The sequence below is a fragment of the Nannobrachium achirus genome (assembly GCF_963921795.1).
Source record: "Nannobrachium achirus genome assembly, chromosome: 6".
NCBI classification, from domain to species: Eukaryota; Metazoa; Chordata; class Actinopteri; order Myctophiformes; family Myctophidae; genus Nannobrachium; species Nannobrachium achirus.
Genome location: NC_137815.1, coordinates 27,623,041 through 27,648,998, shown reverse-complemented (window position 1 = coordinate 27,648,998; position 25,958 = coordinate 27,623,041). Strand labels below are relative to the sequence as shown.

Sequence of the window (25,958 nt, the reverse complement as noted above, 5' to 3'; positions counted from 1 at the left end):
GTTTTCGTCGCTGGATATGAATGCCAATGCGTAAATTGTGAAAACTCAAAGCATAAGTGGTTCCCAAACGCTTTAGCTCGAGACCAAAAGAGGAATTAGTGTTGCCCGGGAAAAAAACGTTTGCCTGGGACCCAAAGTAGTGGAAATAGCCGATCTACAAGCTTGTAGATCAGCAATTTTCACTACTTCTTAAACATTTGTTTTCTAATTCATGGAATTTCTTAAATTTTTCATTTATTAATTAATGAAATAACTTAGAAAAATCATTGAAAAGAAATGTATTCATGAAAATCGTTGCTTTTTGGGGGATGTTTTTTGAAAATGTTTTGAAATAATGTGATCCACCTTGCTCCATGTGTCCCAGAGAGTCCCGAAAAAACAAATGGTGACTCTTGTCATATTTCCTCTCAGGCAGTCTGGGCAAAGGTGTACCTTTCGTCATATTATGTCTTTGGCGGTCAATGAGTTAACACTTTCCTGAAGTACTTCGGGAAATATACATTATAACATGTTATATTATTAATCCTTACAATACTGTCTAGGGACTCCATGTGTTACGCTAGACTCGCGCATCACTTACCATTGGCCGATGACGTGCACCCGCAGCGAAAATCCTCCAAAAGCGCATTTCTTTCATGGCAAAATAGCAAGATAAACACTCGTTGGGACTCAGCAGCCATGATCCATGCTGAGTCGGAAGACTTGTGTTGTGTAACTGGACCAGTGTAAAGTCGCACCAAGCGAGCAAGTTTTCACTTTGGCTCTTCAAAATAAAAGCGACCGCCTATGGGAGAAAATCGTGGCAATCTACTGCTGGGATCACTTCAAAATAAAAGGCACCTAAGTGGTCAGATGGGTGGGCCGTGAACATTTTTGACTCAATTGGGCCCTGATCAAGATAAGGTTCATTGGGAACTGCCACTAATAGTACCATAGACAAGCATTTAGTTGTATGAAGCTTACTTGAAGTGCAGTTCCTTGAAGGTGAAATGTGTCTCCACGATGCCGGTGGTCTTCACGCGGGTCCTCAGCACGTCCTGCTCCGTGGGGACATAGTCTAGCTTGGCTATCCTCTCCATGTCGTTCAGGTAGCTGTGAACCGTTCACATCAAATACATGCAATGAAGCCAAATGCATGGGACAATCCTCTAAGCTTGAGCACTAAAATATAATGTTAGGTGTCTCCCCAGGACCCCATACCCACACATACAAAAACACATTATGAACACATTAATCTTTTTTTTTTTTTACCATTTGTTTGCATTTAAAAAAATCACACCAGTGTGAACTGAGCGGTGGTTTCCATTCATTTCAAGGATGTGTGTGTGTGTGTGTGTGTGTGTGTGTGTGTGTGTGTGTGTGCGTGTGTGCGTGCGTGCGTGCGTGCGTGCATGTACATTTCAAGGCTGCTCAACAGCACCTCTCTGGTCACCCAGCGGTACTCAGCCTACATACAGACACGCATACATACATACACGGATACACACACGGCCACGCAATGGAAACGATGTGACCAGTGACCACTGACCACCAAGGCAGGAATTTCAGGGAGGCCATAAAGGCCATGGCCGTCGTTGCCCCCCAGTTTGGCCTTGTGCCCCTCCAAAACATGGCATGCCCTGAGGCCACAGTGGCCTCAATGCCCCAGCAGCTACTTCTCCTGTCGAAGGGTGGAGACCAGACAAAGAATGATCCCACTGGCCCTCCAGATTGGGGGTTGGGCTGTGGGCTGATAACCCGTACCCGGAAAAAACTAATTATTACCGAAACCAGTAGCCAGTCCTCACAACAGGAGAGACACCATGATGCACAGGGGCCAAAGCCAACAGGACACCCTTGGGCTGAATACAGTAGGCCACCGCTGCACCCTAAAAACACCTTGAAGATCGGAAACTGGAATGTATGAACACTCTACAAAGTGGCAACATTGCACTAGCAGCAAAATAAATTACCAACTGAAGGAGAAACCATCTACTCAGGAAGAGACAATGACAATCATAGACAAGGTGTGGGCATACTGATGTCAAAAACAGCAGCAAGAGCCCTGATTGATTGGACTCCAGTTAATGAAAGAATCATTCAAGCCAGTACCACTCCCAACACATTAAGCTGACAATCATACGAAAACCAAGATAATGACAGGGTCATGGGCAAGCACGGACTCGGACAGCAGAATGATAACGGAGAAGTGCTGAAATGCACTGTCTGGGTTTAGCTGATCTGAGTGAGCTGGAAGCGTTGTAGAATTGAAGGTTTGGGAATGCCATGCCCTTGGTTGATTCTTAGGCCAAAGTCTGAGTTTTGTACTCGGTGCGGGCAGCAACCGGGAGCCAGTGGACGTATAGCGGAAAAGAGGGACAACTCCCGAACGGCTGGTTCATTCCCGGACGGTCCAGGCAGGCCATTAGGAAACAAATACAAATAAAATGTCGGCCTTCATTCCATTTTGGGGGCTAATTTGTACATTTATTTCGCAAAGCCCTGCTTCATCATACAAGGCCGTTGCACAAAAGTAGTGAAAACAGCAGATCAGGCTGTTTTGGTCAGGGGATCTTAGTATAATTGAGATGTTCAATTTTAATCCAACATAGAAAAATCCCTTTTTGTGATTTCTGTCCTCCCAAACGGATTCAAAACAATCACATTTTAGCCCCTTTTTCAAGTTTTGGTTCAGAATTTAAAAATTGTGAAAACGCAAATCAGAAATACACAAAAACAGTGGGGGGATCTTAGTATAATTGGGGTATTCAATTTGAATCAAATAAACCAAAATTAGCTATTTTTCCAATTTCCGTTAGTAATTTAAAAATTGTGAAAACGCAAATCAGAAAATCACAAAAACAGCCAGGTTTACTTAGTATAATTGGGATATTCAATTTGAATAAAAAAAAACAGAAAATTGGCTATTTTTTCAATTTTCGTTCAGAATTAAAACATTGAGAAAACCCAAATAAGAAAATCACAAAAACCAGTGGGGGGATCTTAGTATAATTGGGGTATTCAATTTGAATCAAATAAACCAAAATTAGCTATTTTTCCAATTTTCATTAGTAATTTAAAAATTGTGAAAACACAAATCAGAAAATCACAAAAACGTCCAGGTTGACTTAGTATAATTGGGATATTCAATTTGAATAAAAAAAAACAGAAAATTGGCTATTTTTTTATTTTTTTATTCAGAATTGAAAAATTGAGAAAACACGAAAATAGGCCCATTATTCAATTTTCTAGTCAAGGAAAAAAATCACCATCATCAATGTCACGTGACCACGTCACAAATCACATGGTCTACAACTTCAAAATAAAGGCTATCTAGCTCTAACATCCAAGCAATAGAATCAACAGGCAGGCAGTAGAGGTGCATGGGATTCATGGCTCTGTGAAGTGAGCCAGCGCCATGGATCTGGCTCACTTAAAAGAGCCGTTAAAAGATTGGCTCATTTAGCTCATTTGGTTCAGTGTATATTTATATATTTTTAAAATAATTAATTGAAAAATGAATCCACAAGGTGGCACCACATTTCTCTGCTGACAGTTGAGAGCACAATCTGGTATTTACCCTTTTCATAAAACGTGTGTGTAAATTAAGCTACCTTGACTTATGTTATTCATGCAACACCTCAAAAAACCAAGCAGGCAACAATGAAATCACCTCTCTCTCTCTCTCTCTCTCTCTCTCTCTCTCTCTCTCTCTCTCTCTCTCTCTCACACACACACACACACACACTCACTCACTCAGTGGAGTAGCAAGGAGGAGGTTTTGTGTTGAACCCCCCCAAATTCCCTACTGCGTGAACCAGATCCCATCGTTCACTTCAAAGAGCTATTCAAAAGATTCGATTCGATCGCAAACGTCCCACCAGGCAGGCAGGCAGGCAGGCAGGCAGGCAGGCAGGCAGGCAGGCAGTTAGGCAGGCAGACAGATAGATGCTTCTAACATTGACATACATATATTATACTGCAATTTGGCAAGTTGTGGTTGGTTGTTTAAGTTGGACTGGTTAAACTGACACAATATGTCCATATGGGCATTCCCAGATATGGGCTTAATATTGATGGGTATAAAAGGGATTCTATTGTATGGGCATTCACAGATATGGGCTTAATATAAAAGGGATCAGATGTAGAGGTCATCTCCATATACTGTATGGAGGTCTAGGTGATCCAGTTGTCTCCATGAATGGATATCCAGGATTTGATCTTTCATGAGGTGATGTCACGACAATGTGATGTCACAATGTCAACAGACAGGTCAACAGCTATTGTATGGGCAAACTCAATATGGGCTAATATTGATGGGCTTATATTAGTGTGGTTGCCTTAACAATGCATCATCTGGGAATCAGATGTAGAGGTCAGCTCTATGTATGGAGATCTAGGTGATGATCCAGTCGTCTCCATGTATGGATATCCAGGGTTTGATCTTTGATGAGGTGATGTCACAACAAATGTGATGTCACAATGTCAACAAACAGCAGATATAGACATTGAGGCGTTACTCACGGACAAGATACATACGGTTAAGATCTGTGGATTTTCATTGTAATAAATACTAGTAAGACGCCTCAATTCGCCCCAATTCTTGGCCATCTGACCAGTGATGTATATCGGACCAGTTACCCATAGGCCTTACATGGAGACCCCTACTGTATATGGAGATATGCTGTAAGAGCCCCAAAAAAGCTTACTCAGTTATCCGTCATGTGAAAGTCCTATGATGTCTATGACATCTGACATCATACCCTTTTATGCCCACATGGAGATCCCTGTCTGTAGAACCAGCCACACATGGGCTGTCTTGGCCATATATGGATTCTGTTAGTGTGGCATGTGGCCGATGTGGCCTCCATATATGGGCATTCCCATTTGAATTTCTGTTAGATATGGGCATAAAAGGGATTCTGTTAGTGTGACATCGGTGAAGCCAGCATGTGATGTCAGAGTGGAAAACCCATTCTGTTCCCCTGACGTTACAGTGACGTCAGAGTATGACGTCAGAGTGACAAAACCCATAGAACCACAGTGTCAGGCGTTATAGACAGAAAGAGATACATACTGTATATACATACGGACAAGCTGTGACCGTTCACATACTAATCTGAGACCTCGCAATTATTATTATATTATTAATAATAATAATGATTCTTAGTTATTAATAATAATAATGATTCTTAGTGTGGTCAATAGGCACTCTGTGCTGTTTTATACATTTTTAACTCTGAGAGAGTATAAATGGAACCAAATAAACCCTGTATGGGTCGATTTGGTTCTGTTTATACTCTCTCTCGAGTTAAATCAACACTCAGGTTTTTACTATGTAGTTTCATGGGTACTATTATTCAGTTTATTATTATTTACTGCCTTACCATAATTATGCTCATACGTAGGTGTAGAATATATTCTTAGGCCAGTCTTAGGGCTGATTCATACTCCACTTTTAGAGACAAATTTAGTTCGGGGAGTCACAAAATCTTGGTGGCACCGAACAGCTAAATTGATGACGGTACACTCCCCCCGATCCTCTGAATGACGCCATATCGTAGTTTAGACCAGGGATGTCAAACATACGGCCCGCGGGCCGAATCCGGCCCGCGAGATGATTCAATCCGGCCCCCCAGGCTAGAGCATACATTTCTGAGCATTTAGGGAAAAAAGTAAGTCTCTAGCCCATTCCTGTCAAGAGTTATGATTGTTTTAAGAATTAACCTAACTAATGTCTGTACACTGCAGGCTAGGTTTCTCCCACCTGGCAGTGATTGAGTTGATTGATTGGAATGTTAAGTGACCAGCTCTCTCTCTCTCTTTGAAGATGACAGCATTGCTAGGAATAGGGTCAGGGTGGTTGGTCTGGCTATGAATAATACCTGAACATACCTACAATATTCGAACTGTACTCAAAGATTACACATATTAGACATGGAAATTAATGTTGTTAAAAAAATAACTTATTTAAAAAATATAATAATAATAAAAATGTAAAATTTTTATTATTCCAATATTTTCTGAATATGCCATTATTGTTCATTACTTTTATTTTTTTTATTATAAAATACAATAAAAATAATTATTGTCCTGCATCAATAATATTTTTTTTAGCCATTTACAAATTATAGCGTACTGGAGACTATCAGGAATTGAATTATTCTATTATCAAATGGTTTATTCTTATTGGCACTTCTTAAAGGAGTAGTTCACCCCCAAAATGCCATGGAGCCAATGTAGACTCATTCCTAAAACAGAAATTTGATTACAATAAATGCATGCCTATTGATTCCGGATGGGGACCCAAATGCATTTGGGTCCCCATCCGGAATCAATGGGGGGAAGTGTACTATTATCACATTTTTGTCTTAGTAATGCGACAAATAAAATAAAAATATATTATTGAACTCAATTCTCCATGGCGTGAGTAATCAAAGAAAAAAAAGTCATTTTGGGGATGAACTACTCCTTTAAACAAATAGCATCTCTCGTACCTATCTGCAACTGTAATACCAATAATGAAAGTAGCTATTTTACTTAATAATGAACACAATTTGTAAAATGATATACTGCTATACTGCTAGCTACAGCAGTGGCTGAGACGACAGGAAGAAAAACAGAGCGAACATGTGCGCGAGTGTGCATGCCATCCGATCCGCGACTGGTTCGGCCCTCATCAAGTCGCCTTTCATCCAATGCGGCCCTCACCCCAAGATGAGTTCGACACCACTGGTTTAGACAGAGCCGAACCAAAATAAATTTGGCTCTAAAGTGGAGTATGCATCGGCCCTTAGGCTTTTACGCAATAGGCTAGGTCAGGTCAAGGTCCCTTTCTGCCAACAATGGCACAGGGGAACCCACTGGCACACTGGCAGAGGAGTGAGAGAGAGGATCTTTTTTTTTAAACAAACATATATATTTTTGAGCGGTGGTCACAACGCTCCTATACGTGGCCGTGTGTGTGGGTATGTCTGTCTGCGTGTCTGTCTGTCTGTCTGTCTGTCTGTCTGTCTGTCTGTAGCCTGCAGTAACCTTTTCTGACCACACATGTTAAGGGAGGGGCGCTGTTGTTCAGGCCAGGCCAGACCAGGCACACACACACACACACACACACACACACACACGCACACACACACACACACACACACACACACACACACACACACACACACACACACACACACACACACACACACACACACACACACACAGGGGGGAAGGGGGGGGGGGGGGGGGGGACCACCGCTCAGTTCACACGGGTGTGATTTTTTTAAACATGGTCAATCAAACAAGGTTAGCTAATTTACAGTAAACTACATCCTGCACATACGGTAATTCTACATCTATTAAAACTCTGAACTTTGACCGGGTAGGGAGTCGCGGAGATTGTTGGATTATTGTCTAATCGTTATAATAATGTCCTGCCAATCAAAATGTGTCAATATATTTGATGGCGTCATTAAAATGAATTTTAACATGTACACTGACAATCTTCTAGACAATAAAAACATAATTTGATAAAGGTTGCTGACCCAAGGCTGCAAGGTTCAGCACTGGAAATGCATGCATGAAATAAAGACATTTGGACAGATCAGTAGGCTACAGTACAGAGCAGTATCTGGACACTGCTCATCTCCATAGTATGTCCCTACTGGCTGATAGTGGGTTGACTACTTCATACTGCAGGGAGACATGGTGACATTAACTTGTCACCTTCTCTCTCATGAAGCACATGATGAGGTATAGTGAGGTACTTGATATCTAACCCAGTACCTTCTGAATATGCCTGTGCATTGTATCGTGCTCCTTGTCACTGAGGCTAAGCCAGACCTTGTCTGTTTAATGGCAACATGCTGGATTCTGGAACACTGTCACTGTTTCCCAGCCATAATGTAATGTGCATGATGACACTGTGTACTGAACTTGTGTGTGAGTGGACTGACACTTTGTCCTTGACAGGGGGGTGGCTGGTGAGCATAATGTACACAAGTGGAGACTACATTTAGTCATAGCGAGGCAGACATCACGATAAAATAAAGTTGTTTCAACTTTTTGTTCTCCCAGAGGTCAAATATAACCTTGACCTGAACTTTGTGATTGACCTGATATGAAAAGTAAAAAAAAAAGAAAAAAGTGTCCAAATCTGAGGTCATTCTCAGCAGGGAACTGATAGATTGCACACTCCAGGTAGGGAGACTTTACCCCAGGTGAAGGAGTTCAGATATCTTGGGGTCCTGTTCATGAAAGAGAGCCGAAAAAGGAGCTTCGGAGCAGCAGGAGCTGGCGGTCTCGGAATCGCACTGTTGTGAAGAAGAGAGAGTTGAGCTAGATTGCAAAGCTCTCAGTCTACCGAGCAATCTTTTGTTCCTACTCTCACCTATGGTCATGGAGTGTGGGTCATGACTGAAAGTAACTCTTTTTATGCATTTGATGTACTGATGTTTATGTATTGACCTTGCTTATTGTAAGTCGCGTCTGCTAAATGCCTAAGTTGTAGTACAGATAGATGCCTCCTGGACATCTCCCTATAGGGTGGTCTGGGGGCCAAATACCAGATGGAGGGATTACATGGAGAGAACACTGGCCTGGGAACTCCTGGGGACCCCGGGGGAGGTGGATAAAAACACCCATAAACGTTGTACATTTGTTGGAAGTACAAAAACACATCAGCAAAAAAAAAAAAAAAAAACATACCAAGACTGAAGTGAGTGGTGCTATTTATGAGTTGATTCCATTAAGCACTGCCAACGTGAACAAACTTTGAGTGCTATAGCCCCTTTTCCACTGGCCAGGTTTGTGCCAGGTTTTCCACAACAAGGACCTGGGTAGAGTGGTGTGAAAGTGGTACTAAACGTGGTACTAAAAGGTATCCAATCTAGAGGTCTGAGCTAGGCCAAACAGGGCCACACACTTCATAATGACTGATCACTCACTGACTTTTCATTTAGACCACCAGGATATAGTTGTAATACACGACAATAGATTCTATTGTGTTATAACCACTATTATAATCTATTATAGTGTATTATAATTATCATAGTGATACATTAATACTTTATAGTGTATTATAATCACAGTTATAATCCATTATAGTGTATTATAATTTATGATAGTTGTAATACAAATTTATATTGCATTATAATCACAGTTAAAAGGGTCAATTTGTTTCTTACCGAAAGGGGTACTTTTGTGTAATGGAAAATGTAGATATTTTTTATGTGGTGCGGTGTGGTGTGGTGTGGTGTAGTGTGGTGTACTGTGGTGTGGTCATAAAGCTGCAGTGGAAAAGGGGCTTATGTGACAAGATGAAGGCCAGATGTAGGGCATGCTTCGGGACGCGTTTGTCCATGTTACGTCCCAATGCCAAATGTTGGAGCTTCGCTCAAAAACTAATAAGCTATGCTTTTATTAATCTAGACTGAGAGGCTGTAAACAATATTTTCTGACATCAACAGTGTCCCTGGATATAGACCCCAGGAAGTCTTTATAACTAGTGCTTATTGTAGTTCCCCCATTTTAAGTTAAATACAGAGTCAAATATAACATCAGAAATAGATTCTAAATATATGTATGAGCATAGGGTAAAGTAATACATAATAATAAACTGATATCACCCATGAAACTACACAGTAAAAACCTGAGTGTTGATTTAACCCGAGAGAGAGAGAGAGAGAGAGAGAGAGAGAGAGAGAGAGAGAGAGAGAGAGTATAAATGGAACCAAATGGACCCATAAGGGTTCATTTGTTTCAATTCATACTCTCTCAAGAGTTATTAATGGATAAAATAACACAGATGATTTTACTCCGTACAGACTGACTGCACTAATAATCATTAATGTTATTAATACTTATATTTATTAAAGTGTATGTCATTGGCATCATGCTATAACTCTGTATGTCAATGTTCTGTCTGTCTGTCTGTCTGTCTGTCTGTCTGTCTGTCTGTCTGTCTGTCTGTCTGTCTGTCTGCCTGCCTGCCTGCCTGCCTGCCTGCATGCCTGTTGATCCTATTGCTTGGATGTTAGACTAGAGCTAGACTAGCTTTTATTTTGAAGTTGTAGACCATGTGATTTGTGACGTGGTCATGTGAACATTGATGATGCTGATTTTTTTGCCTTGACTAGAAGATTTAATAATGGGCCTATTTTCCAGATTTTTTTGGGCACAAATACATTTAAAGAATTGACCCATTTTTGGCCATTTTTGTGATTTTCTTATTTGCGTTTTCACAATTTTTTTAATTCTGAGCGAAAATTGGAAAAATAGCCAATTTCTGTTTTTTTAAATTCAAATTGAATATCCCAATTATACTAAGTCAACCTGGCCGTTTTTGTGATTTTCGGATTTGCGTTTTCACAATTTTTAAATTACTAACGAAAATTGGAAAAATAGCAAATTTTGGTTTATTTGATTCAAATTGAATACCCCAATTATACTAAGATCCCCCCACTGGTTTTTGTGATTTTCTTATTTGGGTTTTCTCAATTTTTCAATTCTGAACGAAAATTGGAAAAATAGCCAATTTTCTGTTTTTGTTAATTAAAATTGAATATCCCAATTATACTAAGTCAACTGGCCGTTTTTGTGATTTTCTGATTTGCGTTTTCACAATTTTTAAATTCTGAGCCAAAAAATGAAAAAGGGGCTAAAATGTGATTGTTTTGAATCCGTTTGGGAGGACAGAAATCACAAAAAGGGATTTTTCTATGTTGGATTAAAATTGAACATCTCAATTATACTAAGATCCCCTGACCTGTTTTCACTAGTTTAAATCATTTTTTTAAATGATAAATACAAAACAAACGGTTTTGGACATACAAGGTTTCCACCCGACAATGACAAAATATAACTCATGTAATTGGCCCACTGGCTTGGTACTTGTCATGATCTGAAATGGCAAATCTTTGAGTAGCAGCAGTGCTATAGAGAGAGATCTCTCTCTATAGCGCGCAATGAGGGCCTCTCCAACTCTTTTTCCCGGGCTGAATCAGGGGCCCAGCACGTCCCTGAGAGGGAGACTTTGGCTAGTTGAAGACGAGGCGTTGCAGTGGCATTCTGGGTCATTAGTAGGGGCTCATACAGTATGTGAGCATGGCGGGAGGCCAGTGAGGAGGACACTATTAATAATACGGCACCTGGGGAGCAGTTGGGGGTTAAGTGTCTTGTTCAGGGACACTTCCACGGAGCAGATCGATCAACAGAGGCAGACCAATTCCCACTCAGTACGGCAGTTCTCTCATTCACTCAGAGATCTAGGGCAGAACTGCAAATGTCGGGGGCCAGCAGCTCAGTATTATTTTATCTTTTGGTTCTTGGCTAGCTCTTACTCTACTGTGCGATCCTTCTCACTGCTGTTGCTGCTGTGACACTCGAATTTCCCTCTGGCACTCAATAAAGCTTTATAGTATCTCTCTCTTAAGCCGTGAACGAGAGGAAAGTATTCTTTAGTATTGTCTTGTTGTGCACATGAGGTTTGTATTACCCTCTGCTGAGGGCAGTTTAAAGCAGTGGTGGAGAAAGTAACAAAGCACATTTACTCAAGTACTGTACAATTCTGAGGTACTTTTACTTTACTTGGGTATGTCCATTTTTCAATATTTCTACCCCACTACATCTCAGAGGTGAATACTGTAATTTTAACTCCTCTATGATTATTTGAAATCTTTAGTTACAAGTTACTTGTTGGTTTATAATTATAAAATATACATTAAACTATTAATGAGCCCATGTTGTGAGCTTGTAGATCTGCTGTTTTCGAAAGATTGTGACACATTTTTTAAACTTTTGGAAAAAATGGGTAACATGTAATCTCAAAAGGGGTAGGCTACCCTTTCTTTTGATAAGTTAAGTATATTTTGATGGCGATATGTTTGTACCTTTCCTCAATACAAATATGAATTTGTAACAGATTCTTTCTTCATGCTGGTATTGCTACTGAACACCTGAATTTCCCTCAGGGCAGGGGTGGGCAACTTTGATGATGGAGAGGTCCACTATATTTCCACCTTCACTCCAGAGGGCCACATTGCATTTTGCTACGTCCTACGTCATTCTAGTATCTCATACAAAAGAAGCAAAAATAGCCGATCTACAAGCTAAAAATGCATCGCGCTGAGACGCGTTTTTGAGCTTGTAGATCTGCTATTTTTGCTTCTTTTGAACTGGAATCCTGAAATGTAACATTTAGATATAATTTCAAATGCATTTAGTTATACTCATGTTAACTTTATGAACTTAAATAAAAATACGGTGAACATTAAAAAAAAATCACACCCAATGTGAAGTGAGCGGTGGTCGTGCTTGCATAACGTCTTCAGACAAGGATTTAAGTCTAGAATGTACAGGCTATGCTACACACACACACACACACACACACACACAATGCTATTGCAAAACGCTGAGGAGAAATGGCTACAGACACACACCCAGCCACTCTATGGAGCCGCTCAAAACATTTTTTTTCTTAATACTACTCTACTAGTCATTAAGCTACTAAATCAATAATATATAATTAACCTACGGGCCACATTAAGTGAAGGTGGGGGCCGCATGTGGCTCCCGGACCACCAGTTGCCCATGTATGCCTCAGGGAATCAATAAATGTTTATCGTATCTCATCTTAAGCTGTCCATGACAAATCCTTTACAGCATTTTGTGAGGACGGAGCTGTATTGCCCTCTGAGTGCTGATGTCAGTTTTTTTAAAGTCATTGCATCAGACAATACCAAGAGAGAGAAAGAAATGATCAGTCAATGGGTCCTCTCTAGCTGCTCAGGGAAACTGCGGTAGCATGATTGCATCATTATAACCAACACAGCGACGGCAATGTCATCATTAGATCGGTCACAGCACTACGGATGAGCAATATTAAGATTGGCTGCATGATAGCAGGGACGTGCTGGGCCCCTGATTCAGCCCGGGAAAAAGAGTTGGAGAGGCCCTCATTGCACGCTATAGAGAGAGATCTCTCTCTCTAGCGCTGCTGCCATTTCAGATCATGACAAGTGACAAGCCAGTGGGCCAATTACATGAGTTATATTTCGTTGTTGTCGGGTGGAAACCTTGTATGTCCAAAACCGTTTGTTTTGTATTTAAACTAGTGAAAACAGCCGATCTACAAGCACACAACGCCTCGCACCGCAAGGCGTTGTGTGCTTGTAGATCTGCTGTTTTCACTACTTTTGTGCGACGGCTTTGTATGATGAAGCAGGGCTTTGCTTTGCGAAAAGATTTACAAACCGGCCGCTCGGGAGTTGTCCCGCTTTTCCCAATGGCCAGCACGTCCCTGGCTGATAGAATGACTCTGACAAACTATTAGGGCTAAACGAGTGGTGGAAAACATCTAATTGTAATTTTGCGGTATATATTGCATTTACATTTGTGATTTAATATAGAGACAGACCTCAATTCCGTTTACTTTTAAAAGTATAACTACCATACTGGTGTTAAATACATTTAATAGTGACATTAAAGGTAATGTAAGTTATATAGCTCTATATTCCGACAGTAATCGTTGCTAGTATAGTGTTTGTTCAGTAACAGGGGTCTTCCTGTCTCTCCACCTCTCCACTACAAACAGAAAATACATTTTCAGGTAGGTGACAACATTTCAGGCTTCATTTTTAGTGTTTCAGTTTCAAATATTGTCAGCTCTATATCAACGAGTACTATCCACAGTATCACTATCAATTCCAACGGTGGAAAAGGTACTCACATATTTTACTAATCAATACTGCAATATAGAAATACACTGTCAGGGTGCCCTCACACCAAAATACCTATGAGAGTGGAATCCGCGTTCCGCCAATGCATTTCAATGAGAATGGAGCGTTTTTTGCAGAAATCCTCTACTGACATGAAACCGCCCCCTTCTCATTGAAATGCATTGGCGGAACGCGGATTCCACTCTCATAGGTAGTTTGGTGTGAGGGCACCCTCACAAATGTACTTTAGTAAAAGTACAAAATGTTTGAAATTAGCAGATCTACAAGCTCATAATTGTGAGCTTGTAGATTGGCAATTTTCAATAGGGCTAAGTGGTTAATGTTTGTTTTATAATATTATAATTTATATCTAAGTAACTAGTAACTAAAGTTGTCTAATAATTATAGTGGAGTAAAAGTACAATATTTGGATATGAGATGTACCGTAGTGGAGTAGAAGTAAAAGTATTGGAAATACTCGAGTAAAGTAACAATAACCTTAACCTCAAAATTGTACTTAAGTACAGTACTTGAGTAAATGTACTTAGTTACTTTACACCACCACTGATCAATTCCCAGGGCAGGCCCATGGGATACACATGAAAATAGTTTGAGAAAAGTTTAAGGACTTACTAAAATACTGTATATGTTTCAATAAAAAAAGAGAGAAAAAAACAGAACTGTCTCTTTAAAAATAAATTAAATGAAAAATAAATGAGAGGGATGAAGAATGGAACTGACTTTGTGGTTTCAAACCTGGCTACATTTACATTTAGAGTGGTGAGACCGAGATAAAAGGTTGCATATCGACTGAAGTGCAGACACAATAAGTGCATGCGGAAGTACCCATGGCAGCCTTCTTATTGAGAGTCGAAAAGCAGGCGGCGATTTGCCACCGGGCTACTATTTGGTAATAAATGGTATTACGGTATCTTTTCCTACGCGAACTGCTAAGAAAGTATTCATTCAATCAATCAATCAATCAAGCAATCAATCAAATTTATGTCCCAGTCCGGCTCTGATCCCAACCCTACACGATATAGAATATGATGTGCCACTCACTATGCCGCCGAGTCGTCTAGCTGGTACTCTCGCGAGCGCTTAAAGCAGCTCTGTAGGCCGTTGTCGGACCACAGCCGCCTGATCACGGTGCCCATGTCGGCAGGCAGGACACCCTGCTCTTCAGCAGCAGGCAGCAAGGCACAGAGCTGGCGGACGTCCTCCTGCAGGGGGCGACAGACAACGATTGCGTTTACATGGACAACATTTTGAGATTGAAGTAATTCCCCATACGCTCACTTCAAGCACTCAGCCGGGTGAAGCTGTAAACAGTGGGGTTAAATTGATCTAATTATCATTTAATATACAACGGGAAGTTCAGACGAAGCAATCTGATTGGTTGAAATAGCTATCTACCCGTGATGATGATGAGCACTATGGAACGGGTCTCATCAAACAAAGAAATCAGCGGTGCCGGTCTCAAAATAGCTGCCAGCTCGCTATTATTGTTTCCGTATGCGATGTCATGTAAGTGGCTACGCTAGCAGTTTTCATGTGAAATTCAGGGACATAGTAGCGAAATATGGCATTAGAAAAATAACGATTTCTATGGAATATCTTAATTACAATGAAATTAAGTTGAAGTTGAAGTTCTTTTTTTACGGGTAAACGGTCATATAATCGCAATATTAAACTCGAGGGTTGTGCTTTATCATGATTATCGTCACTTCAGCCCTGCCTATGGAACTCGCCTGTCGGCTCAATCCAGCAACAAGGCTGGCGTGCCGATAATCATGATAAAGCGCGTCGTTTAATATTGCTTAATTATTCCCCGGGCTGGGACCATAATTGACCCGTGAGGTCCAATTTGGTTCTATTTATACACTCCCAGAATTACAGACCCACAAACCATCCATTTTGTTCCTAATTCTGACCGCACTCTTTCTTGACCCAGACCCCACGAAAGACAGTGACCTAGAGAGGAATGATAAACAATTTAGGTCAAATTATTTGTCTTTTAGTTGTTGTGACTTGTATCTGGGCACATACTGTAGCTACTGTACAACTAAATAAATAACGGTAACCTAATCTGCCAAGGGCAAATCTTCTTTGCAATGGCAGATTCGTCTGGCTACGCGAGGCTAATGCCATGGGTGCGGAGGCTTTGTACTGCATCCAAGGACAGAAAGGTTAGGCTAGCGTAGCGATATAAATCTGGGTTGTCTCATACCGAAGAATGAAGCGAGACATACAAGGGTTTTATCTGTTTATTCAACAAACAGTGATACATCTTTGTATTAGGACACCCATTCACCCCTCTGGCTCTAGAGAGGTTAGAAAATGTTTCAATTAAATCGAAACAAAAGAAAACTGCATTGAATCTGTAAATAGTACCTTGTCAGTTTGCCCCACACAGTTACTTGCACTAAAGTGCATATCGTTGTATCTCCATATTATTTCTTTTCATAATGCCATAATCAGACGTACCAAGCTCTATGCTGATATTAATCATCATTGCTACTGAGAGTGTTTGTTCAATAACAGGGCTCTCCCCATATAGCTCTTTTAATAAACAGAAAGTACATTTTCAACTGGGTTGCCAATTCTGTCCAATCAGGAGAGAGTACCCATTTATAGTGTTCCAATTCCAGTGTCTGCTCATTTCTTAGTAGAACAAAGCAGAGGCTTGCAACTGACTCCTGAATTCTCTTTTCTTTGTGTCATCACTTCCAATTTCACTTTGGTATCTCAACCTGAAAATGCATGTTCTCTATACTGGGCTGCATGGAGAGACCTGTGTAACTGAACAAACAATGATTTATCTGAATAGAAACAGTGTTGTATTGGTTTTTGTTTTGTTTTGTTTGGTATGATCGATTGTATTGTTAACTGTCTATTCCAGGGGTCTTCAACTTTTTCAGGCCAAGGACCCCTTAGCTGAGAGGGAGATGAAGCAGGGACCTCCTCTACATGTTGTATAAAATTGTGTTGGACTTGTTTGACAGTACGGTCATCAGTCTATGTTGGATTCGTGTTAATGTTTTTTTTTTTTTTTTCCAGATATTTAATCAATTAAATTGTCGATACTTTATAAACTTGACCTATCACTCGATACTTGGCCTGCTCTTTCTTACCTCTACAACAAACCTATTTGCCAAAAATAGCCGACCTACAAGCTCTACAAGATCTACAAGCTCTCAACGCCTCGCAGTGCGAGGCGTTGAGAGCTTGTAGATCTGTTATTGTAGGCCAGAGTTCTCCTCAGAATAGTTGTGCGAGGGTTCAAGTTGTTAATCTAAAAGAATGATCCTATCACACAAAGATTTGGCGGCCCCCCTGTGGTAACTCTGAGGACCCCTTTCTTTGTCAAGCTCAACGTTGGGCATTTGGACCTATACATGTTTGGCCTAAACATGGAGATGTGGAGAACACTATATATGGAGATAGTACAGTCCATCATGTCATATGGGACTACCGTCATAGACAGTAGCCATTGTTAGGCCGGGGTCACCAAGGCCCTGCTTGGCATTACTTACGTACATTTTATGCCCATATATGGAGATTCCTATATTGTCAATATTAAGGACATTATTAAGGATATTATCTCATCAATATTAAGGACATATATGGGCGGCGTTTTCCTCCCTCCGCGTCATCAGCGCCCACACCCTATTAGTCGGGGGTCTAAGGGAGATGACATGGTAATCTCGCGCTAATTAGTCTAAAAGCGCGAAATTTTGCACAGATGTAGCCCAGGGTATGCTCTAATGATTTAGCTAGGGCGCCCGAGTCGGCGACCTTCGGGGTCACCACAGCGGCCAAATCAAGTTGGGCTCCCATCGACTTTCTATACAGGAGGAAAATACCCAGAAAAACACTTTTTTTCTGGGTATTTAAGTTGGATGATGTCTAACTAGGGGTTTGTAATGATGCTGAATCCATTGCAAGCATTTGTTTTGCACAAAAAACATTCCTTGGGCTACAAATGGCCTCAGAAAACGATGGTTTAGTGATGAAAAGTGATGAGTCATCACTTTTCAGAGTTTTTTGGGAGAGTTTTTTGGGAGCTGTGGCGACACCGAAGGTCGCCGACTCGGGCGCCCAAGCTAAATCATTAGAGCATGCCCTGGGCTACATCTGTGCAAAGTTTGGCGCTTTTAGACTGATTAGCACGAGAAAAAAAACCCTAAGGCCTCCGACTAACATGAATGCTCACCCATACATGCATCGTTTTCTGAGGCCATTTGTAGCCCAAGGAATGTTTTTTGAGCAAAACAAATGCTTGCAATGGATTCAGCATGATGACAAACCCCTAGTTAGACCCCTCACATCCTACTTAAATACCCAGAAAAAAAAAGTTTTTCTGGGTATTTTCCTCCTGTATAGAAAGTCAATGGGAGCCCAACTTGATTTGGCCGCTGTGGCAACCCCGAAAGGTCGCCGACTCGGGCGCCCTAGCTAAATCATTAGAGCATGCCCTGAGCTACATTTGTGCAAAATTTCGTGCTTTTAGACTGATTAGCGCGAGATATCCTTAAGGCCTCCGACTACTAGGTGGGGTTGGCGATAGGGCCTTTCTGTGTGGAGTTTGCATGTTCTCCCCGTGCCTCCTAGGGTTGATACCCTCTTAAAAACATGAACAAACTCTCCCCGGAATGTCAACAACTAGAATCGTCAGAGAAACGCTGTGGTTGGCCAGATGGCCAAGAATTGGCACAACCTCGCCCTTTAAGGTCGCATGTCACCCTGAGGTCGCAAGTCACCCGGTGTCTTACTAGTGCTCTATACCAGGGGTTCTCAAACCTTTTTAGGCCGTGACCCCCAAAATAAACATATTTGAACTGGGGACCCCCACCCTGACAAGCACTTGGAATTGTAGGTATTACATTTAATGTGACTCGGTTCTACAGATAAATATTGTGAAAATAGCAGATCTACATGATCTACATGCCCTCACAGCGCGAGGCGTTGTGAGCATGTAGATCGGCTATTTTCACAATGTTCGCCTCTTGCTTACTTAATATTTGACAGTTTGCCCAGTTTGGCGAGTCCTGTCGAATATTCGACTATTCGAATACTTTGAGGTCGAATAATTCGAATACTAAAAATCGATATTCGTGAATGCCCTAACGCACAGACATGCATTTTACAGTCAACCTGAATGGACCCTTTCAGATCTATAACTCTGAGACCCTTACAGCTCCATTTGGTTCCATTTGCCTCTCACAGTTGTGAGGGTCTGAGGCCTGATGCAAATCTAACTGCTGGTCTAAAAACCACTGCGTTACCAAAAATCTAAAAACCAAGTCACATAAAACAGTCAGTGTTTGCACTAGCAGGTTGGGGCTCAGAGAGGTTCTTGAGCCTTGGATTTACTGTACTGCCAGCGCTGCAAAAAAGCGATATAAAATATATACCAACCCATTTAAAATGTGCCCTGCCAAGTGCCAGCAGCTTCAAATCAATCCATTCCCACAATGAGCTCACAGTGACTTGGCCTTATCTTGCACATTTGGGTCTTATTGGAGCCCTGGCCCTCTCACTCTGTCATTTACATTTTACTGCCTCCCTCTTCCCTCCCACTTTCTCTGACTCAACTGAAGAGCAAACTTCCCCTGCGACTTTATTCCTCCGTGAAGAACAGCAGTGTTTTGCAGACCTCTATATCTATATATTTAAACTTTTTAAATATTTTTTGAGCTGTGCCAACTGCTCCTACATCTGGCTTTGTCTGTATGTACCGGTATGTACCGTATGTATGTATGTATGTATGAATGTACAGTATGTCCGTCTCACACTTGGCTCATTGGCCAAGCCTCGTGGGACGCTTTGGGGAAATCTTGCAATTTCTACATCACATAATTTCGAAGGGAGTCGGCAGGTTCGCTACTCACCCGCGTCACGGTTACTGAGGTTAGGGTTAGGTTTAGGTTTAGGCATAAAGGTTAACATTCACGTCGGCAGGTTAGCTTTTCACCAGGTTAACATTCACAGTGTCGAAAGAATGAACCGTCGAACAGATGCTATGTCACAATAAAGACACGCTCCCATGAACTCTGTCACTTCACATTTACTTTTTTGTAAATGAATGCTCTATTTCAGCATACAAGAGTGACGTCACACAAAAGTAGTGAGACTAGCCTATGTACAAGCTCACAAGAACTTTTACAATTACAATATTGCCTAATTGCTCAGTACATGTAGAGCTTACCTTTTTCTGTTTTGTTTTGTTTCTAAATACATTTACATGTAATTTATTTCACGTGTTTGGGGGAAAGTCACGTCTCAAGTCTCGCTGATAGTATCTGTGTTTTTAGGGAACACATTTTATTAAAATATTACAATTCATCTATTATATATAATTTAGGTAAATGGTGCATTTATACAGCACATTTATCCAAGGTGCTTTACATAGATTGTGCAACCCATTCACACACACATTCAGGACTCAGGAATCTCACACACTCTGGGGGAGCCCGGAATCAAACTGGGAACCCTTCGGGAAGCCTTTGTGTTCTAAGATGGCAACTCTACCCCTGAGCCACTGCTGCCCTTTATATATTCCTTGATACAATTCATCTATATTCCTTGACCTCAAGGTGGCATTGTCGGAAATTATTATTCAATAGTAAATTCACAAGGGGGGGGGGACTGAGTTACTAGGGCCCAAGGTGGAGAGGCCTTAATTACTTTATACTTTAGCTATTGAAAAATAGCAGATATACTTGTATCTGCTATGCAAATTGTATCTGCTGTGCAAATCTTTGAATATATGTATTTTTTAAGCGAACATTTGTAACTCAGATTTTGCTTCTGGGGGATCCCTGGAAGATGGGGTTGTGGTCAAATACATATCATTTTGGGGGTCCTTAACATGAAAAAGTTTAAGCACCACTGACCCCCCCAAAAAATCACTATTTTTCAAAAATAGCAGATCTACTAGCTCTGTAAGCTTGTATATCTGCTATTTTTCAATAGTTTATGCACAAAATAATGAGTAATAATGTGTTCCCGGTCTAAATGGGTTAAACCCCCTCCCCCTATGAAGAACATTCATGTGGGCCCCGCAGTGAATACTTGTACCCAGGGCCCAGATTTGGTGCGCCACCCCTGTGTGTGTCTCTTACCTCTCGTGATGGGTCATCGTACTGTATCTGCAGACTGTTCATGGCTTTAACGATGGACGTGATGGACTGCAAGGTGTTACTGAACACCACAGCCTTGTACTGCTTCCGCTCGTCTTCTGAGTAGCCGGCTTCATGGATGATCCTGTCAACAACAACAACAAGATGTAAGGTCTCTTCATCATTCTCAACCACTTAAGTCACATGGTGAAAATAGCCAATCTAAATGCTCACAACACACAGACAGACAGAGAGACAGACAGACAGACAGTCAGACAGAGAGACAGACAGACAGACAGACAGACAGACAGACAGACAGACAGACATACGTGCAGATATCTTGCGTGCCGTGCCGCGTCATCCCTTGTGCCTAAACTTTTACTATTTTGAAAAAACATTTTAAAATTGTGAAAATAGCCATATCTACATCGACACGTTGTGAGCTTGTAGATCGGATATTTTAACTGGTGAATGGCTGCCGTATTAAGTGGTCAGATGGTTTGTTTTCAAGATTTTCAAGTGGGCACTGATCCAGAAAAGGTTGTATTCAATCACAGACCTAACATGTACTGTAGTTGTAACAGAGACACCATCTGTTACTTGTCCTTTGCACATGTCCATTGTAACCTTGATTTATGATTAACTAGCCCTTACCCGTTCAAAGATATGAGCTCCGAAATGATGTGCAGTGTGTGGGTTATGGGATGTGCACTGTGCATCCCTCAGTATATGAGGGATGGAAAGTAACTTTAACTGGTGCTTGCATGCTAATATGTAGGAGCATCAATGTAAGAAATACCCGTTCCATTTAACGGCTACAGAGATACTGTGTACCGATCTGCATGATTTTTGGACAACATCTGTAACAGGGCCAGAACCCCCCCCCCCTCCCCCCCCCCCCCCCGCCCGCCCGCCTGCACACACACACACACTCCCCCCCCCCCCCTGTGTGTGTGTGTGTGTGTGTGTGTGTGTGTGTGTGGGTTTGTGTGTGATTGTGCATGGCCTGAACAACAGCGCCCCTCCCTTAACATGTGTGGTCACAAAAGGTACTGTAGGCTAAATAGATATAGATACACCATAAAAATGCTAATATACAGCATATGATTTGTGAAAGTGACAAACGGGCTTCACAGTTATGTTAGGTGTGTTCATCTGCTAATGGTGATGCGATTTCAGATCAATTGCTCCAGCCACTGAGGAGAAACGCTGTTTCAGACAGACAGACAGACAGACAGACAGACACTCACTCACTCACTCACTCAGACAGACATTCGCAAAATTATAGTATAGATGGCATAGCATATGAGCACTTTGATATTTGCACAACGTGATTTGCAAATTGTAGTTTGCACAGTAAAGAAATGCAGTCATGATTTTATTGTTGATTACATTTAACTGAACATTTTGAGTAGTTCCACCTGTGTAGACAGAATGTTAGGTGATAATTGTGCAAGTGCCAAATAGGTGTAATAGGTGTAATAGGTGTAATATATGATTGCAATAGAGACCAAGTGAAATGTGTATGAGAGGTGCAATATGGGTAATGCTAAGTGATGATTGAAAGCTTAACATGTACAAAATTGGGCTGTTCTGTTGGAGTAGCTAATGCATTATGCACTAATAATGCATTATAGATGTGACCTTAATATAAAGTATTACCGGATATTGTAATGTTGTAGCAGAATCATTACTGGTGTAGTTCATCAAGTTTTAATATGTTATGATCGTTCTTATTATGTATTTATGTATTTGTAGGCTTATGTATTTGTATTATTGGTTAGTCTACCCCTTGACATGGTGGAGTCCAAGTCCAGACAAATTGCTTCAGCTGAATATAAAAGGCTGCCAGCAACAAATGTATTCAGTTTGTCGGTAGGAAGAGAGCTCCTGTTTTATGTCTCTTTGGTTTCTGTGAATAAAGCACTTTGGTTGCACCTTATAAGCGCCTCTGTAGTGCTATGAGATGCTAAATGGCTCATTCTCGCAGTAGTATACTGGTAAACTACAGCAGTGGTTCTCAACCTTTTCAGGCCGCGACCCCCAAAATAATCATATTTTAACTGGGGACCCCCCCATCCCTGACAAGCACTAAGAGTTGAGGCATTACATTTTGTATAACACGGTTCTATTTTCTGCCTCTAATATTTGACAATTTTGCCAATGTTTAATTTGTCCTTTTAGAGGTATTTAAAAGGTCCTTAAATTGTCACTTTAGAAATGTGTAGATACCCTCTATACACTTTAACTGTATGTTGGTTTGTTTACTGTTGAGTGAGAAAACAATGTTACACATTAAGTTAATCATCTGGGGGACCTCCAAAATAATTTGGGGGCCCCCCCTGGGGGTCGCGACCCACAGGTTGAGAACCACTGCACTACAGTAGTGATGACATCAGATTACACTTTCTGTAGAACAGATTTGTAGAACAGTAGCCTAGTTTCCACCAGTTACATCACTGTGATGCAGTTGTGTCTGGTGAGCGCAGCTTCTCAAGGTTAAAGCTATTATAGCTATTGTTTTATTTGTGGTCTTGCCATCTTTTCAATGGAAGAAATATGCCGCATCCCATTGGATTACAAAGACAAAGATTATTTCTGAGTTTGTTGTCAATAATAGCGTGTGCTTAATTCCGTGTGGGCCAGGGCAGCAATGGCCTTCTGTTCTTAAAAACAGAAGGCCATTGCTTCAACAGTACCAGTGTTTTATACTTTGGTACTGTTGTGTATTATTTGGTGCGAGATAACATAATCACAAATGTCCCTATGTTTGATTCTATTTGGAGACTTGTGCTGCATGCCCTTGCCCTTATCTCTATCCTCATTGTAATATCTTGAAAAAAAGTACACGTTTTTAAATGTGCCTCACCTTTCGGCAGTGGTGGAAAGAAATACTTTACTTAACTCATTTCTAGCCGATCCCGAGTATACTCGTGAAAAGTACTGTATATAGAGTAACGCTGGCGTTCTTACCCGAGGGTCCGTTGGAAACGATTGGCACGATTGGACTCGCTGATTCATCATCATCACGGATGCACGTGCACAAAATAGTAATCCCTTAACATGGAGGCCGACGGGGAATCTCATCTTTAATGTCCATTATCTCGAAACAACACTTTTAAAGCCAAGGATGGCATTAGATTCTCGCTAATAAAACACATGTTGAAAGGTATCGATCGGCCATTACACAACCGCATGTTGATGACGATCGCTTCCGGTGAATGACGTCATGACGTCAAACCGGAAGTGTTTACGCTATGGACTTCTGGCCTTCAAAATAAGACAACGGTCGTGGATGCAGCCTGCGGGAGGCACGCTGGACATGTTAACCCGTTCATTTCTGGAGCACTAAAGTATCAATACTGAAACGTAGAAATACTCTGTTACTCCAGAATTCAAAATTTAAATGTGTGTGTGTGTGTGTGTGTGTGCGTGCGTGCGTGCGTGCGTGCGTGCGTGTGGTCACGATTTTCACACGCCTTGGTGGTGCTTTGCGTGTTGTCAGGACTTACAGTATCAGGCAACAGTCAGCTGAGGACTCGAGTCTAACTTTCCCTGCAGTGAATACAGAGTTACAGTGTCCCTCACCTTAGTCCAAAGTCTGAAAATCTATGAATAAAGTGAATTCATCTGTTCCATCTCCTCACTGACAACATTGTTAGGAGTCTCTCCCCCAATCCATTTTCTTGCCACAACACCGACAGCTGGATTCTCTATAAAGGCGACTTAGCCTACAGTATTTAATCTTTCGCTGTCTAGATGTCGGCAGTTGAAGAGACTTTATAGTAGTTCCTCTCCTTAAATGCCTTCTTCAGCTCAACTTCCATCACAGCGTATTATGTGCCTCGATAGCACAGTGGTGGAAAAATACTCACATTTTACGATACTGCAATATAGAAATACTCCAGTTTCAAGTAAATGTCCGGAATTTAAAATGTACTTGAAGTACTGGTATAGAAATATACTTAAAGTACAAAAAGTAAAAGTACTCATTATGCAGAATGTCCCATTTAAAGTTTTCAAATGTGTACAAATGTTTAGAAAATAGCAGATCTGCAAGCTTACAATGTGCATTGTGAGCTTGTAGATCGGCTAGTGTACTGAATATAGGGTTGGATAGTGTATATATATAGGGCTGAAGAGCTTAAGTAAATGCGAAATGACTTTACACCACTGCGATAGCGTCACATTCCGCAGCAGGCCAACCTTTAGAAGAGAGGTCCCCAAACATGTTGTCTCGAGACCCAAAAGAGACATTCGGTGTGTATGACTCTTGATTAATCAGTGTGTAAAATAAATAAATATCTAAAGAAAAAAACATAGGACTAATCTAATGGTCTTCTATCCCTCACTCAAAAAAAAGAAAAAAAGAAAAAACATTGTTGCACAATCTTTACAGCCGAAAACAGACATTTTTATTTATTTTAGGATCAACATAAATGATTTCTTTGACCAAAGCATCCAGATTTAGTCTTGTCCGGTCAGCTCGTGTACCCGTAAACCAAGGGTCTTCAAACAGGGGGTCCGGGACCCCTACGGGGTCCTCAGAGTTACAATAGAGGGTATACGCGTGACATCATCATCGACATCGTACCAGGAAGTTATGCGGAAATGCCTATTGAGTGGCAAAAACTACTTTCTGGCCTTGAACAGCCCATACATCCAAACAGAAAAGTCCTATATGATTGCTTTAAACGATGTTAAACAACGTTAAACTCACTTTGCCACTCACTTTGCCACTCGATTTGCCACTCGATTTACCATTCACTTCATGCATACGCATACCCTCTATAGGGGGGCCTCCAAATCTTTGTGTGATAGAAACCTTTTTCTCCTTTTTTACATTAACCACTTGAACCCTAGTGTCCTTATTCTGAGAACTTTAGCCAGAAATAGATCTACAAGCTCACAACGCCATTATGCTGTCAAACGATTAAACTATATGGAATCTATTAACAGGTTGTGGGGGTCCCTGCTTCATGTCTCTCTCAGCTAAGGGGTCCTTGGCCTGAAAACGTTGAAGACCCCTGCCGTAAACAGAATGTAACAATAAAGAACATGTTTGTGTGACTCACTTCATCTGCTTGACGATGGTGCTCTTCCCTGACTCCCCAGCACCTGTTGACATAGAACACACATTTATACATGA

At 41.2% G+C, this 25,958-nt stretch overlaps 1 protein-coding gene across 1 annotated transcript in view; it reads right to left on the bottom strand.

The window, feature by feature from the left end:
• LOC308286556 (guanine nucleotide-binding protein G(i) subunit alpha-2-like) overlaps positions 1-25,958 on the bottom strand; it is a gene marked incomplete at both ends in the record, with an annotated part of 127,245 nt that overhangs the window by 15,664 nt on the left and 85,623 nt on the right. The window contains 4 exons of the mRNA XM_080727606.1: positions 964-1,092; positions 14,748-14,908; positions 20,813-20,954; positions 25,885-25,927. Of these exons, the coding sequence (XP_080583732.1) occupies positions 964-1,092; positions 14,748-14,908; positions 20,813-20,954; positions 25,885-25,927 (475 nt within the window). The remainder of the gene's footprint in view (positions 1-963; positions 1,093-14,747; positions 14,909-20,812; positions 20,955-25,884; positions 25,928-25,958) is intronic.